Here is a 12,721-nt window from a genome sequence, read left to right as displayed (position 1 = left end):
CTGACATGACCATTTTCAAAGGGGTCCCTTGACCTCTGACCTCCAGATATGTGAATGAAAATGGGTTCTATGGGTACCCACGAGTCTCCCCTTTACAGACATGCCCACTTTATGATAATCACATGCAGTTTGGGGCAAGTCATAGTCAAGTCAACACACTGACACACTGACAGCTGTTGTTGCCTGTTGGGCTGCAGTTTGCCATGTTATGATTTGAGCATATTTTTTATGCTAAATGCAGTACCTGTGAGGGTTTCTGGACAATATGTGTCATTGTTTTGTGTTAATTGATTTCCAATAATAAATATGGACATACACTTGTATAAAGCAAGCATATTTTCCCACTCCCATGTTGATAAGAGTATTAAATACTTGACAAATCTCCCTTTTAAGGTACATTTTGAACAGATAAAAAAATGTGTGATGAATTTGCGATTAGATATTTTAATCGATTGACAGCCGTAAACAAAACATATGTGATGACTTCATCTGGTTGAACTAGAGACTATTATACATGTTGAAGTGCATATCAATGATCTTGGTGTGTATGAAGTAAACAGTGCCTACCCCCTGTTCTCTATCTCTTCTCATCCACTCACACTACTAAGACTCACTGTGTTACAGTGTGTCTATGCATGTCTTATCTCCAACCAAAGTAATTAATCAGAATTACAGACAAGTTTATAGCAGGAGACACGCAGTCTGGGAGCGAGACATAATCGAAACTGTGTGATTTTTTACCTTTTTATTACAACAGATTGTGACATGTATCTAAATATCAGTCTGGAAATCTTGGGATATTAAATTTATCACTGGCTCAATAGATACGTTACCTTCTGGCAATAATACACTAGTATTTTTAACCTGTGCCAAGAACCAGTCAGTCCAAACACACACACACACACACACATGCACTTTAGGGTAAGCAGCAGCGGCCACAACAGCAGGATATATCAAGTTACTCAAGAAGGAACGTGTTCAAATCACGTGTAAGCAGACAGATGATCATCAATCATCATCAACTGAGTCCGATCAGTATAAAACAGTATTACAGGTGTTATTAGGAAAAGCACAGGTGTTAATAATAATATTAACGATGATCTGTGGTGTTCAAGTGCTCCAGTAAACACAATTATGCACTAAACCAGGACCCTAAAGCTAAATGGAATCATTAAGTTTATTATTTAACACCGGTGCTTTGTTGAAATGTCTTCCGTCCGACCGCTGCCAACAGTTCCCTATAACACAGCAGTATGTGGATACCTTATTATTTGTATGTAACTTTGGAACCAGTGCATCAGCTACCCTGATATTCAGACTGAATTGCCATTTTGTATCGTCATTCATATTTAAATCACCAATCAAATCAGACATGTTGGTGGTGATTCAGGCTGCTGCATCAACCTCAGTCTGAAACATGAACATGTATGGCAATACTGACACCATGTGGTCATCTTAAAATATGCAGCTGGTTTTGATCCACACATAAACACTCAGAAGGATTAAAACCCCTTTGGAAACAGGGTAAATGTGCAATTGAAGGCCAAAACACAAATTTGTATTTTTTTTGCAATGAGGCAAATCTGCCAAATCTCTGTTTACCTGTTTGTACATGTACTCACTATTGTGGCCACTTAGGCAATAGGCCTTTCTCACAGCATATATTTTGACTTGTCATGGTAGGAAAAGTGCAGATTTTAGGCCTACTAATAACACTGATGACGACTCAGCTCTGTTCAAGGGTTCCAGTGAGCGACTGTGAGCCTGCATGCACAATAACCAGGAAACGGAAATCAAAGCAGCTACATGGAAGTCAGCCATCATTAATTTGTATTATTTACATCTGTGTTTTTCCTACTGTGAAATGCCAAAATGTCTTCCATGAAAAAGACCTATTGGTATTTAGTCCTTTTTTGGAGTTTCAAATAATTATATTGCATCTCAACAAATTAGCTTTTGGCATATCCCACCATAAATGTTTTTTTCTTTAGTAGTTTACCAACATTCAGTTGCACAGAATTGTTTATTTATGTACCAATCATTATTTACTATTATTACACAGCTTTGTTGAATACTTGATTCTGATTAGTCAATCACGGCGTTCTACGGTCTGTTATTTCTTTATAGCAGACCGTTGCTATGTAACACGGATCGTTGCTATGGGCAAAGTTCTGATCTCAGACTCTGGCAGATCGCTTGTGTCAAATTATTGATTTCATTAGTAAGTAGCCTTGTAATAAGCGGGATAATGTACAGCTAGCGGCACCATTTTTGTGAAATAAACCCCATAATTCAGGGTTATCCAACAGCTCAGCATCACGCTGTCGGGGTTTATTTCACAACAATGACCGGCTTGCTGTACATTATCCCTTACTTATTTACCCACTGGAATATCTAAAATACACCAGTACTTTACTCTAGTAACTGATTCTTAAGTAGTAAGGAATATTCCTGTATGGATAATTAACCTTGTGTCACTATTGATCGAGGTAATACCTAATTTCTCTACGGGCATGATATTAGTCAGTGTTGGAAACTGCAAAACCTTGTTAACTCCCAATTACACCTTTTCCCTGAACAGTTAAAGGCTCAAGATGAGTGCAGTTCATTGATTTACTAGTTACAAAAACAGACACTTTTTTTTATCAAATAAATATCTTTATTGAATCACAATATACAACTTAGGGAGAAAAGAAAGATAATCGCACCTGAATGAATTCTCCACTTCGTCTCACTTAACTCTAACATCTGAAAGAAAACGTTGACCATAAAATGGTAAAACATATGTACAAAAATATTTATAATATTTACAGTGTCCATGTACTCTGCCACACTAGTGTGATGAGGCGAGTGTGTGTTTGCGTGCTTTGGAGGTTCGGCCCGATTTGACTGCAATCCAGTGGCCGTAGGGCTTCCTGCTCTCATAGCTGTCCATTCTGGATGTTACCTTAACAGAAGACGGAGCGGCCAATATTGGTTTGAGCACGGAATTCTAATGGGATGAGATTAGGAGAGAAAAAAAAATTAGAATAATAAGTAAAGCAGTGTTTGATTTCGCTTTCAACATTAACAGTTTAGGAAAAGCTGTAATTTTAGTCACTTACATTAATGCTGAAAGAGATTGTTTTCCTTTTTGGGGACATCTTTGGGCTGGACAGATCATCATCAGACTCCTCATCACTGCTCTGTTTCAAAAAGACAAAAAAAAACGACCTAGTTAGATATGCGTGTACAACTGACAGTAGAGTGAGCTTTAACAGCTTGTAAGGTTCATATAGATGGATTATAGTTCCCATTGCTAATATTTATTTTCAACACTTAACACCCCTCCCATCCCACTGCTGTCAAAGGCTCAACCATTAAATGAATCCTACCAAAGAAAGATATTGAAACAGAATAAATAAAATAAAAAAATATCAGAGTAAAAAAAAGGATGTCTTCTCTGTCTACAGTGGCAGCATGATGGTGACGTAGGTTTCCCAGCCCTCAGCACACGGCTGGTGAACCACTTATCTTTGGCATACGGAGAGGAGTTCTTCGTCAGTTCGTTTTTAGCTCTCTTGACAGGGATAGTCACTATAACGCAGTCCACACGCCTGTGCTCCATCAGCGAGTGAAGGATTCTGATAAATAACAACGACCCATTTCAACGGCAAGCATCAATACATTTGAAATGTCAATTCTACTGCCTCTCTATATGAAGTGGAGTGAGTGTAACAATATCTGAATTGCTCGTGCATCATCTATGTGTATGATTAGCATTTGTATTGACTGTGTGCATCTTGGCTGATAATCTGCATATGTGTTTGTTTAATTGCAAACCTCCAAGTTGATTAACTTACACATTGTGAACATTACAAGACTTATCAGAATAACTTTCACGCAAACGTATTGTCATCACCCAAGTCACATGACAGCCCTTTAATCCCAGGTGCCGGTGAGTGAAGGAGACCACTGTCATGTTATCTATGAAGACAGGAATAAATACAGAGAGTATGTATATTCCCTCAGGGGTCCATGGGTTAACACAAGACATAGGAATTTCAACACTAATCAATAGACACCTGTAGACATTGCAACAAAGATACAGTATATCAAACACAGTGTAGCTTTGATAAAATGGTGTGACAGCTATGATCAACTTATATTATTCAAAAAATTCTCAACACCCCTTACCTTGTATTTATATGTGGTCCAAGATGGAAAAATACATTTATGCCTTTAATAAGAATATGTGACAAAGCCTTATTTTTAGTGCGTATAATGTTCAATGTGAAGCTGACATTCACTCTCAGAAACCCACCTGTGACAGAGTCTCTTCAGGGTCTTGTCTCACCCATGTGTCTGGCGAAACCTGTTCGGACTCAACCGACTGCTCTGACAGGATTGGTTTCACACCTTCAGGAAGTTCCAGCTTCTCCACTCCTAGGATCCTCGTAGCATTGGCCTCTGCAGCTTTGAGTAGTTCACGTTTATCTGGGGAACACAAAAAAGGTTGGAGATAAGCTTTAATCACTTAAATTGAACATTTTTTGCCAGAGTAATGACCCTCATTTTTCCAATCATCTTACCATCCAAACTCAAGTTGACAGATTGCCCTGAAGATCCGGACTTTGAGCCGCTTCCGTGGGTTGTGGGTGGGGACTGGGAATACCTGCTCACAGCCCTCCTGTGCCTGCTCACACGGTCGGAAGACCTGGAGCGGGACCTGTGGCGCCGTGGTGGGGATTGGCGGCCACGGCCATATCTGCGATGGTTGTCACACCGACAGCGGGAGGAAGGTCTGTGGCAACGGGGGTGAGAGCGGGACCTGGTGGGAGAGGAGGACCTGCTGCGGGACGAAGATGAAGACCTCTTACGTCCTTTGTGGCTGCCGCGTCCCCTGTGGCGGACAGAGCCAACGGAGGGTTTACTACCACGGCTGCCCCTGGAAGGTGATCGAGATGAGGCAGGGCTGTCCTGGTCAAAGATTACATTGATGCCATCACTCGGACGAACACCGGCCATTTCTGAATGTGAGTTTTCTGCCTTGGTCATTGTTTTTGTTGTCTGCACACGAGCTGAAATGAGACAAAAAAACCTTCATAAGTACTTTAAAATAATAACTTTTTACAGTAATTATTTTTTCTACGCTGTGGTGTGCTGGGGGGGGGGCAGCACAACTAAGAGGGACACCTCGAGGCTGGACAAGCTGATCAGGCGGGACGGCTCTGTGGTCGCCACAGAGCTCGACTCTCTGGTGACGGTGGCAAAGGAAAGAACGCTGAACAGACTGCTGGCCATACTGGACAACGCCAGCCATCCTCTGCACGCCGTCATCACCAAACAGAGGAGCTCATATGGCGACAGGCTGCTGCTCCCCAAGTGCTCCACAGACAGACTCAGGAAATCCTTTGTCCCCCCGAGCCATCAAACTGTGCAACACCTCTCTATGGAGGAGGGGGGGACAAGGGAGGACGGTCTGCAGGACAGATAATAATGCAGTATACTCACTTTTAACAGTCTCTTCTGCAATATATTCACTTTTTTAATAGTCGTGTATCACAAGTGTTACTCTGCACTATATTCAGTTTTAACAGTTTTCTTCATCTCCTTGTATTTTTTATATCTGGTATATTTTTTTGTGCTACTTACTTTTTACTAACATGTTTTTGCACTTTGGAACTGTGATGTTGGAAACTTGAATTTCCCTCGGGATCAATATATATATATCTATCTATAAACCTTGAATGAGCTCACCCCTTGTAGTCAAAGTAGCAAAAACGTTTAAGGTAAATGCTTTGATAGTATCAGCCACAGTGTATGTGTAAGCACGTGGCTGTTGTTGCGTAACATGGCAACTAAAGCAACGTGACTAACAGCTGACCTCGGACTGGAGGAGGAGCCTTACTGGAAATTTCCGGAATGACGCAAGCTAAAGATAGCTTAACTCGCTTAACCCGCTGAGCTACCATCTGTTATCAACACAACAAGTCGCCATATCCATTTCCTTTACACTTATGATTAAAAAACACTGACATAAACCTTACATTACAGGACAATACATGTCTAATCACACATAAACGATAGTCTGTTTGTTGTAGCTGTATGTTACTCACCAGGTCGACTGAAGCTGGAAGCCTTTGTTCTGATAACGTCGATGTAAACGAGTTATAACGCTGTTATTACGATAATTTACTTTCAGAGACGAATAACGAGATGATAACTTACGAATAGAAGTCAAAAGTGTTGTTCGTTTGTAGACTAATATGAGTTTAAATCGTCGTCTGTTCGGTGAAGTCGCTCCGTCTGGTCCGTCGTCGTCTCTCGTATGAACAACATGGTGGCCTCGCGCGGTGCATCATGGGGAGGAGCACGTGGAGGCGGAGCAACGGTTGGCTCTGGAAAATTCCAGTCACGTGTTTTTAAACTTCTTCTTCGTTGGTGTTTTAGGATGTTGCATTGCTGCCACCCTCTGGAGGTCGTCTGTTACTGTCCCATCTTCATTATGTCTCTCAAGAAATCAAGTCAGCCAAATTTATTTATTTATTTGCACATATATAAAACTGCACAAAATTAAGTCAATGAAAAACAAACAAGAAATGTGTCAGTAGAGGTCAAGAAGCCTTACAGGCTTATACAATAACAATAACAAAAAAAGGAAGAAAGATTTAAACTAACATAATTTTAAAAATACAACAAAAGTTAAACAACAACAAGAAGTACACAAAAAGTGCAGAAAAACTTAACCAAAAAGTGGAAAACAATCCAATAAAAACAATGAAATACATACAAAAAACAGTACAGAAAAAAAAGAAAATATATCTAAACATATTTATTTATTTATTTACTTTTTATTTATTTATTTGCACATATATAAAACTGCACAAAATCCAGTCAATGAAAAAAAAAAAATGTGTCGGGAGAGGTCAAGAAGCCTTACAGGCTTAAACAAAGGACCTCCCCCCAACCCCAGGAGAAAAAAACAACAATAACAAAAAAGGAAGAAATATCTAAACTAACATATTTAAAAAATACAACAAAAGTTAAACAACGACAAGAAGCACACAAAATGTACAGAAAAACCTAACCAAACAGTGGAAAAAAATCCAACAAAAACAATGAAATACATAAAAGAAAATATATCTAAACATGTCAAAAGATAATTAGACATCATTGATTAAATGTGATGATAATTTCCTTTTAAAATGTTCTGAGGATAATGAATTCTAAGGATAACGAATTCTTCATCAGCTTGTTCAAACTCTGATAAAGTTCCCAAAGAATCCAATAATTTGGGCCGACCTGCAAAGCAACAGAGAAGCAGAGGTGTTTGGATCCACTTTGAAAAAAGGAGTGAAAATAGGGTGAAATGCAGAATACAGTATTAGTAAAAAAAATGCCCTTCAATGCCTGTTGTGTCACAGCTGTTATGAATGCATATGTTATAAATTTAAGTTCCAGCCGAGCCTGGCATGTAGTGGAGATAAGAAAAAAGCATGTCCTAATTCAGAATCTGAATCAACTTTAAAGCTGCAGTGGGTAGAAATAGAGCCCATATGATTTAAAAAAAATATTTTTTAAACGGTCACTATATCCTGACAGTAGTGAATGAGACAGGTAATCTGAAAAAAAATAATGTGCCTCTGTGTTCTCCAGTGTCCAGGTGTAATAATATATATATATATATATATATATATATATATATATATATATATAAAGCACCAACGACCAACAACAAAACAACAACAATAAAATAAAAAAGTATACATACATATATGTATATTGCATATAATGATGCAATGAGAATATTACTAAAAAGACCGAAAGCACTATAAAAAGTAATGATTAAAAGATATTAAAAATATAAATATAAAAAATATATATACAAACATCAATGCCTTACATATAAAGAACTATACCAGTGCCTCCACAGCTGTGATTGGTACCGTGTAGTGTTAAATCTGATGTTAGACAACCACAAGATTATGTCATTCTCAGAGTGATTAAGCCCGCATATCAATTTGTACGTGAGATTTCTTTATACAGTTTGAAAAGTATTTATGCCTGCAGACACAAACATTTCACTTGCACTGGAACATTATAGTGGTATTGCCCTTTAAATGGCTATACATGGACTGAATGATTATATAAGTATGTATGTGCATGTATACTTTTAGGAATGCAGTTATACAATTCCATTAACAATCAATTCAGTGCACATTATTATGATCAGACATTATTATTATTATTATTATTATTATTATTATAGTGGTATTGCCCTTTAAATGAGCTATAACCTGCTATAACCTCGCCAGGCAGGCACGTGATCTCGCGATATTTTGTGTAGCTACACTGTTAGTTTGTTGCTTCCTGCGCCAAGCCACAAATACCTGCTTCCTCTCCACTAGGCTACAAATTCGCTGCAGTCTTCTGAAAACTTGTAACACATCGAGCAGAGATGGACGTCCTGACTGTGTTGCCGTCCGAGTTTGGATACGCCATATTTACCTACCTGTACAGCTGGATTATGCTGGGCTATTTAGCTGTCAAGGTTGGGGGTGCCAGGAAGAAGTACGACGTTAAGGTTAGTTGCAATTTGACTTATAATGAAAACAAGTGCAAGTAAAGTTAATACTGGACGCTCATAGTTGCATTGGACGTGTTTTTCATTAGTGTTTCTGGCTAATATATGATGTGTTTGATACTTTACTTTGCAGTATCCCAACATGTACAGTGACAAGGATCAGGTATTCAACTGTATCCAGAGAGCACATCAGAACACCCTGGAGGTTTACCCTCAGTGGCTCGTTTTCCAGACCATTGCAGCTCTTGTTTACCCGGTATGTATACTTTTTACACACTTTTTCATATATAGCCACAGATTACTTTAGTGTGTGTTCATCTTTTGCCACACTATTAGGGATTGGAAGTGAATATTAAGGGCTACTAAACCTGGTGTGGGAGGGGCAAGCAATCCTCATGATCTTTGGCATAAATTCTCCAGATGATGACAAGCCAAAGACACGTGTCACAGTGATTAAGCATATTTTCATCACCCATGTATTTCCTGACTGTTTGTATTTCTCTTTTTCTATGTTCATAATCCTAGTTATCAGCAGCTGTGCTGGGGGCTATTTGGGTGACCAGCAGGTTTTCTTATGCCTGGGGCTACTACACAGGAGGTAAGACTGACATTTAAAGCAAAAGCACTTAAACTCACTTCACCCACTCTATTGTAATATATGTAATAGATTTCACACACATTTCTAAGTTAACATAATGCATTTAAAATAACAGACCACCAATATTTGATATAAGTTTCAAATAATATATAATAGTGCATGGGTCAAAGTTATATGATTATAGGGACCCTAAAGGAATAAAACACAATCTACCTCTGCACAGGTCAGAAAATTACTCCTGACCGATGGAATTTGATCCTGTTATTCTTGTGAGAAATTGAACCCACAACAATCCATTTATAATTTCCGCAAACAAATACTCATAACATAGGGTGTAAAGGTTGCAGTCCAGGCGTTCCAGAGGTTACAGTGATTGCTACATTCTGTTGCTCCTCACCTAGTTTTGTTTAATCATTTGCAGAAGATAACATTGAGCAAAGGTTATTGACACACTAAAGACATGCATCAATGAGGTCGAAATTATGGTAATTATTTAAAGAAACAGTAGTGTGTAACATTTCGGGAATCTACGAGCAGAAATGGCTTATAATATCATAACTATGTTTTCATTCGTGTATAATCACCTGAAACTATGAATCGTGTTTTCGTTAGCTTACGATGAGTCCTTCATATCTACATAGGGAGAGGGTCCTCTACACAGAGTCCGCCATGTTGCTCTGCCATGTTTCTACCGTAGCCCAGAACGGACAAACCAAACACGGACTCTAGAGAGAGCCTTTCATGTTTTTATGTTACCTGAAGGCCACCGTAGTTAACCGACACGCTTGTGAAACTGCGATAACTTGAGCAGCGGGGTGCTAAACCGTGTTACCGCCAGCTGCCGTCTGACTTTCGTTGCTCCTAAAGTAGTGTTATTATTCTAAGGATGGCATCTGAGTGATGCGAACGGCATTACAACGGTTTTGCAATCTGCAACCACACAACTAGATGCTGCCAAATCCTACACACTGTACCTTTAAGTTAAGAACAAGTAAACTAATGTATTACCAACAAAATATTAGCTGTTCTGAATTTCAAAGTCAAACATTCCCTCGTGAACAAGTTTAGTGTTCATTGTTGTTTCATATAATTCTGCTTTGGTGAAAGTTTTGCATTGTCCTGTTTTATGTTTTATTCCAGATCCAGCCAAGAGGATGCATGGTGCCTATGGCTACATTGGATTATTCGGCGTCATCTTTCTGTCCATATCTGTAGCCTTGCAATTGCTTGGAGTCTTTTAAGACGACTGCCATCTAGTTTACTCATTTATACCAGCTTGTGTGGGATTTTCAAATGTATCAGCTATGAAGTAGCTGTACAAGTCTTTAAATGCTAATTTCAAATTATGATGCTAAATTTATTTTTATGGACCACTAACTTGATATCTTTGTCTTCCAATATTTGTTGTGAATGTCTCCATGTGATCATCGACAATAAATAAATGTAGATGCTGATTGATGCTACAGCCCCATGTGTCCTCTAGTGCTCTGTTCATAGTTGTAGGCATCGCAGTTTGTGAATAATGAAAGGGTCGGCAGCGTGAATGAAAGCCCCATGTGACTCACACATGATGTTGCAGGCACAGATCTCCAATCAGATTATAAAGCAAATGGCTTCAAGAACATATAGAGTATAAAACATGTTAACAAGCAATAACAGATCTAAGAAAATGTTCTGTTAGTGTAACTTTTTCTCCCCTTGTTTCAATAAACAGCATGTTTTAAACAAGTATTTATATAGCTGCTCTGCACCCACACCACTGAACCACAGATTAAGCAAATGCAAATAGGCCTATATACAAGGAAATAAAATGCACATAAATCCCTTGTTTAACATCCTCTCATATTTATGTATCTTTTCATTATTTAATGTTTCAATTATATTTAAGTATTTTTTTGTTTTGTATTTTTGCTTAGACATGTGTTAATTTAGTTTCAAATGTAGCTTACTCTTGTAATATTTTCATTATCGAGTCCAGCTTGTGTTGCAGTTTTCAATAGCTTCATAAATGAATGTGAAAGTGTATGGTCTCTACAAAATGCTCATCCACGGTGATCATCCAGGGATCATTTTCTGGGGAAATAATTAAGAAAATAACTACAAAGTCGGCTTTCTATAGTTTGGTGAGTGTTTGTAACAGATGGCACCTATATTCAGTAGTTTTTGACTGAAACTGTTGTATTACACTGAAGAAAATGTGCACAGTCACTTTGAGTATGAAAGGTGATGCTTTATTATTATTATTGAAAAAACATTAAAATGCATAAACATTGCAGACTCAACATAATGTTACAGAGAAACGAGGAATGAATTTAAAGACATAAATAGAAATAACAGTGATAATTAAAAAAATAGGGATAATACACTTTAAAAATATCAATTTATAAGAAAAAAACATTATTCGTATTCAAAGAGCTCACTATACACTTTGACAGTTTATCCCTTTTTTATAGTGTTTATAAGTTTGAGTCTTGATATATTCTTTTAAAAATCCATTGAAACTTGTAACTTGTGTTACTTTATGTTTATGTATGTAAAATTTACCATACAGTGATGACACTTTGACAATCTAGTTGATATTATGATGAATACAACACCTTTCTGAAGATTTGGCAACCCTATTTAACCTATATGGACTCCTTACCAACACCTATATCGGATTTGATATAACAAAATTATTAGACTTGATACATCATTAGTCATCTGAATAAGTCAGAACACTGCATCTCGTTATTTATGATTTCTTTATTTGTGTATTTAATTGTTTTTGTCTATATCTTTTTTAATACAATTAATAGTTAACTAGCCTACTCCTTTTGAGTATGGTTCTTTTTCAGTTTGTATGTGGGTGGGATAGGGAGGGAATTTTGAGCCATTTTTGTGTGAGTTTGTGTTTTGTATGTTTTGTATATTTGGTTAACTAAAAAATTTGAAAAAAATGTTGATATTATGATGAGTTGTACACAATGATAATCTTTCATTTGAGTCCAAAACGTAAGTGAATGTATAATGATCAAATGAAAATATAAGGTGATACTACCCATGCGCTAATTTATGTCACATCTTTTTTCACAAGTCAATTGACGTATTTTTGTTTGTTTATTTGTTTATTTGTTTTTCACAATTTAAGACTATACAACATAACACAAAAATAAATGAATAATATAAAGTGCAGGAAGAGTGCAAAAAAACCACTGGGCTTATCTGAAGCCTCCACCTAGAGACAAGATTAATATAAAGAAATAATAACAATACAGTAAATATATCAAAAAGATAAGTGTGTGTGTGTACGTATTAATATACCTACATACCAAATAGGACTTTTTGAGTAGCCCATTTGCTTGGAATGTTGCACAGAAATTCCCATTTTGTCCACAACACCTTGAACGCACCAGTATCAAGAGGCTCCCTCATCAAACGGCTGTCTGTACTGCGCATGTGCGTCACTGAGCTCTACCTAATGATGGGAATTCCGTCTCTTTTTAGTGAGCCAGATCATTTGGCTCAGCTCACCAAGAAGAGCCGGCTCTTTCGGCTCCCAAACAGCTCTTCATTTT

At 37.7% G+C, this 12,721-nt stretch overlaps 2 protein-coding genes across 5 annotated transcripts; one reads left to right on the top strand and one right to left on the bottom strand.

The window, feature by feature from the left end:
* Nucleotides 1-2,644: 2,644 nt before the first annotated feature.
* rsrp1 (arginine/serine-rich protein 1) lies at nt 2,645-6,335 on the bottom strand. 4 transcript variants are annotated; one of them, XM_037746574.1, is made up of 5 exons: nt 6,211-6,335; nt 4,572-5,060; nt 4,304-4,476; nt 3,105-3,185; nt 2,645-2,992 (listed from the first exon to the last, which is right to left on the bottom strand). In XM_037746574.1, the coding sequence occupies exons 2-5, from the start codon at nt 5,035-5,037 to the stop codon at nt 2,834-2,836; spliced, it is 879 nt and encodes a 292-aa protein (XP_037602502.1). In that variant the 5' UTR covers nt 5,038-5,060; nt 6,211-6,335; the 3' UTR covers nt 2,645-2,833. The 4 variants fall into 4 exon arrangements, with proteins under 4 accessions (XP_037602502.1, XP_037602501.1, XP_037602500.1 ...); XM_037746573.1 differs by having other exon boundaries at nt 6,099-6,330; XM_037746572.1 differs by lacking the exon at nt 6,211-6,335 and adding an exon at nt 5,176-5,387.
* A 2,000-nt stretch (nt 6,336-8,335) lies between these two features.
* On the top strand, nt 8,336-10,631 carry mgst3b (microsomal glutathione S-transferase 3b). The gene is made up of 4 exons (XM_037796433.1): nt 8,336-8,566; nt 8,700-8,822; nt 9,092-9,164; nt 10,305-10,631. The coding sequence occupies exons 1-4, from the start codon at nt 8,441-8,443 to the stop codon at nt 10,403-10,405; spliced, it is 423 nt and encodes a 140-aa protein (XP_037652361.1). The 5' UTR covers nt 8,336-8,440; the 3' UTR covers nt 10,406-10,631.
* The last annotated feature ends 2,090 nt before the right edge of the window (nt 10,632-12,721 follow it).

This window comes from Sebastes umbrosus, chromosome 16, assembly GCF_015220745.1.
Source record: "Sebastes umbrosus isolate fSebUmb1 chromosome 16, fSebUmb1.pri, whole genome shotgun sequence".
Classification (NCBI taxonomy): domain Eukaryota; kingdom Metazoa; phylum Chordata; class Actinopteri; order Perciformes; family Sebastidae; genus Sebastes; species Sebastes umbrosus.
Note: the sequence above shows the minus strand (reverse complement) of the source record. Positions and strands in the feature narration are given on the sequence as shown.

Excerpts from the sequence above, each read along its gene's own strand:
- rsrp1 (XM_037746572.1), bottom strand. The coding sequence starts at position 5,302 with ATGGCTGGCGTTGTCCAGTATGGCCAGCAGTCTGTTCAGCGTTCTTTC. Across the intron at positions 4,477-4,571 it reads TGTCAACTTGAGTTTGGATG|ATAAACGTGAACTACTCAAA; the intron begins GTAAGATGATTG and ends TGTGTTCCCCAG. Across the intron at positions 3,186-4,303 it reads CTGAAGAGACTCTGTCACAG|AGCAGTGATGAGGAGTCTGA; the intron begins GTGGGTTTCTGA and ends TTTTTGAAACAG.
- mgst3b (XM_037796433.1), top strand. The coding sequence starts at position 8,441 with ATGGACGTCCTGACTGTGTTGCCGTCCGAGTTTGGATACGCCATATTT. Across the intron at positions 8,567-8,699 it reads GGAAGAAGTACGACGTTAAG|TATCCCAACATGTACAGTGA; the intron begins GTTAGTTGCAAT and ends TTTACTTTGCAG. Across the intron at positions 8,823-9,091 it reads TTGCAGCTCTTGTTTACCCG|TTATCAGCAGCTGTGCTGGG; the intron begins GTATGTATACTT and ends TCATAATCCTAG.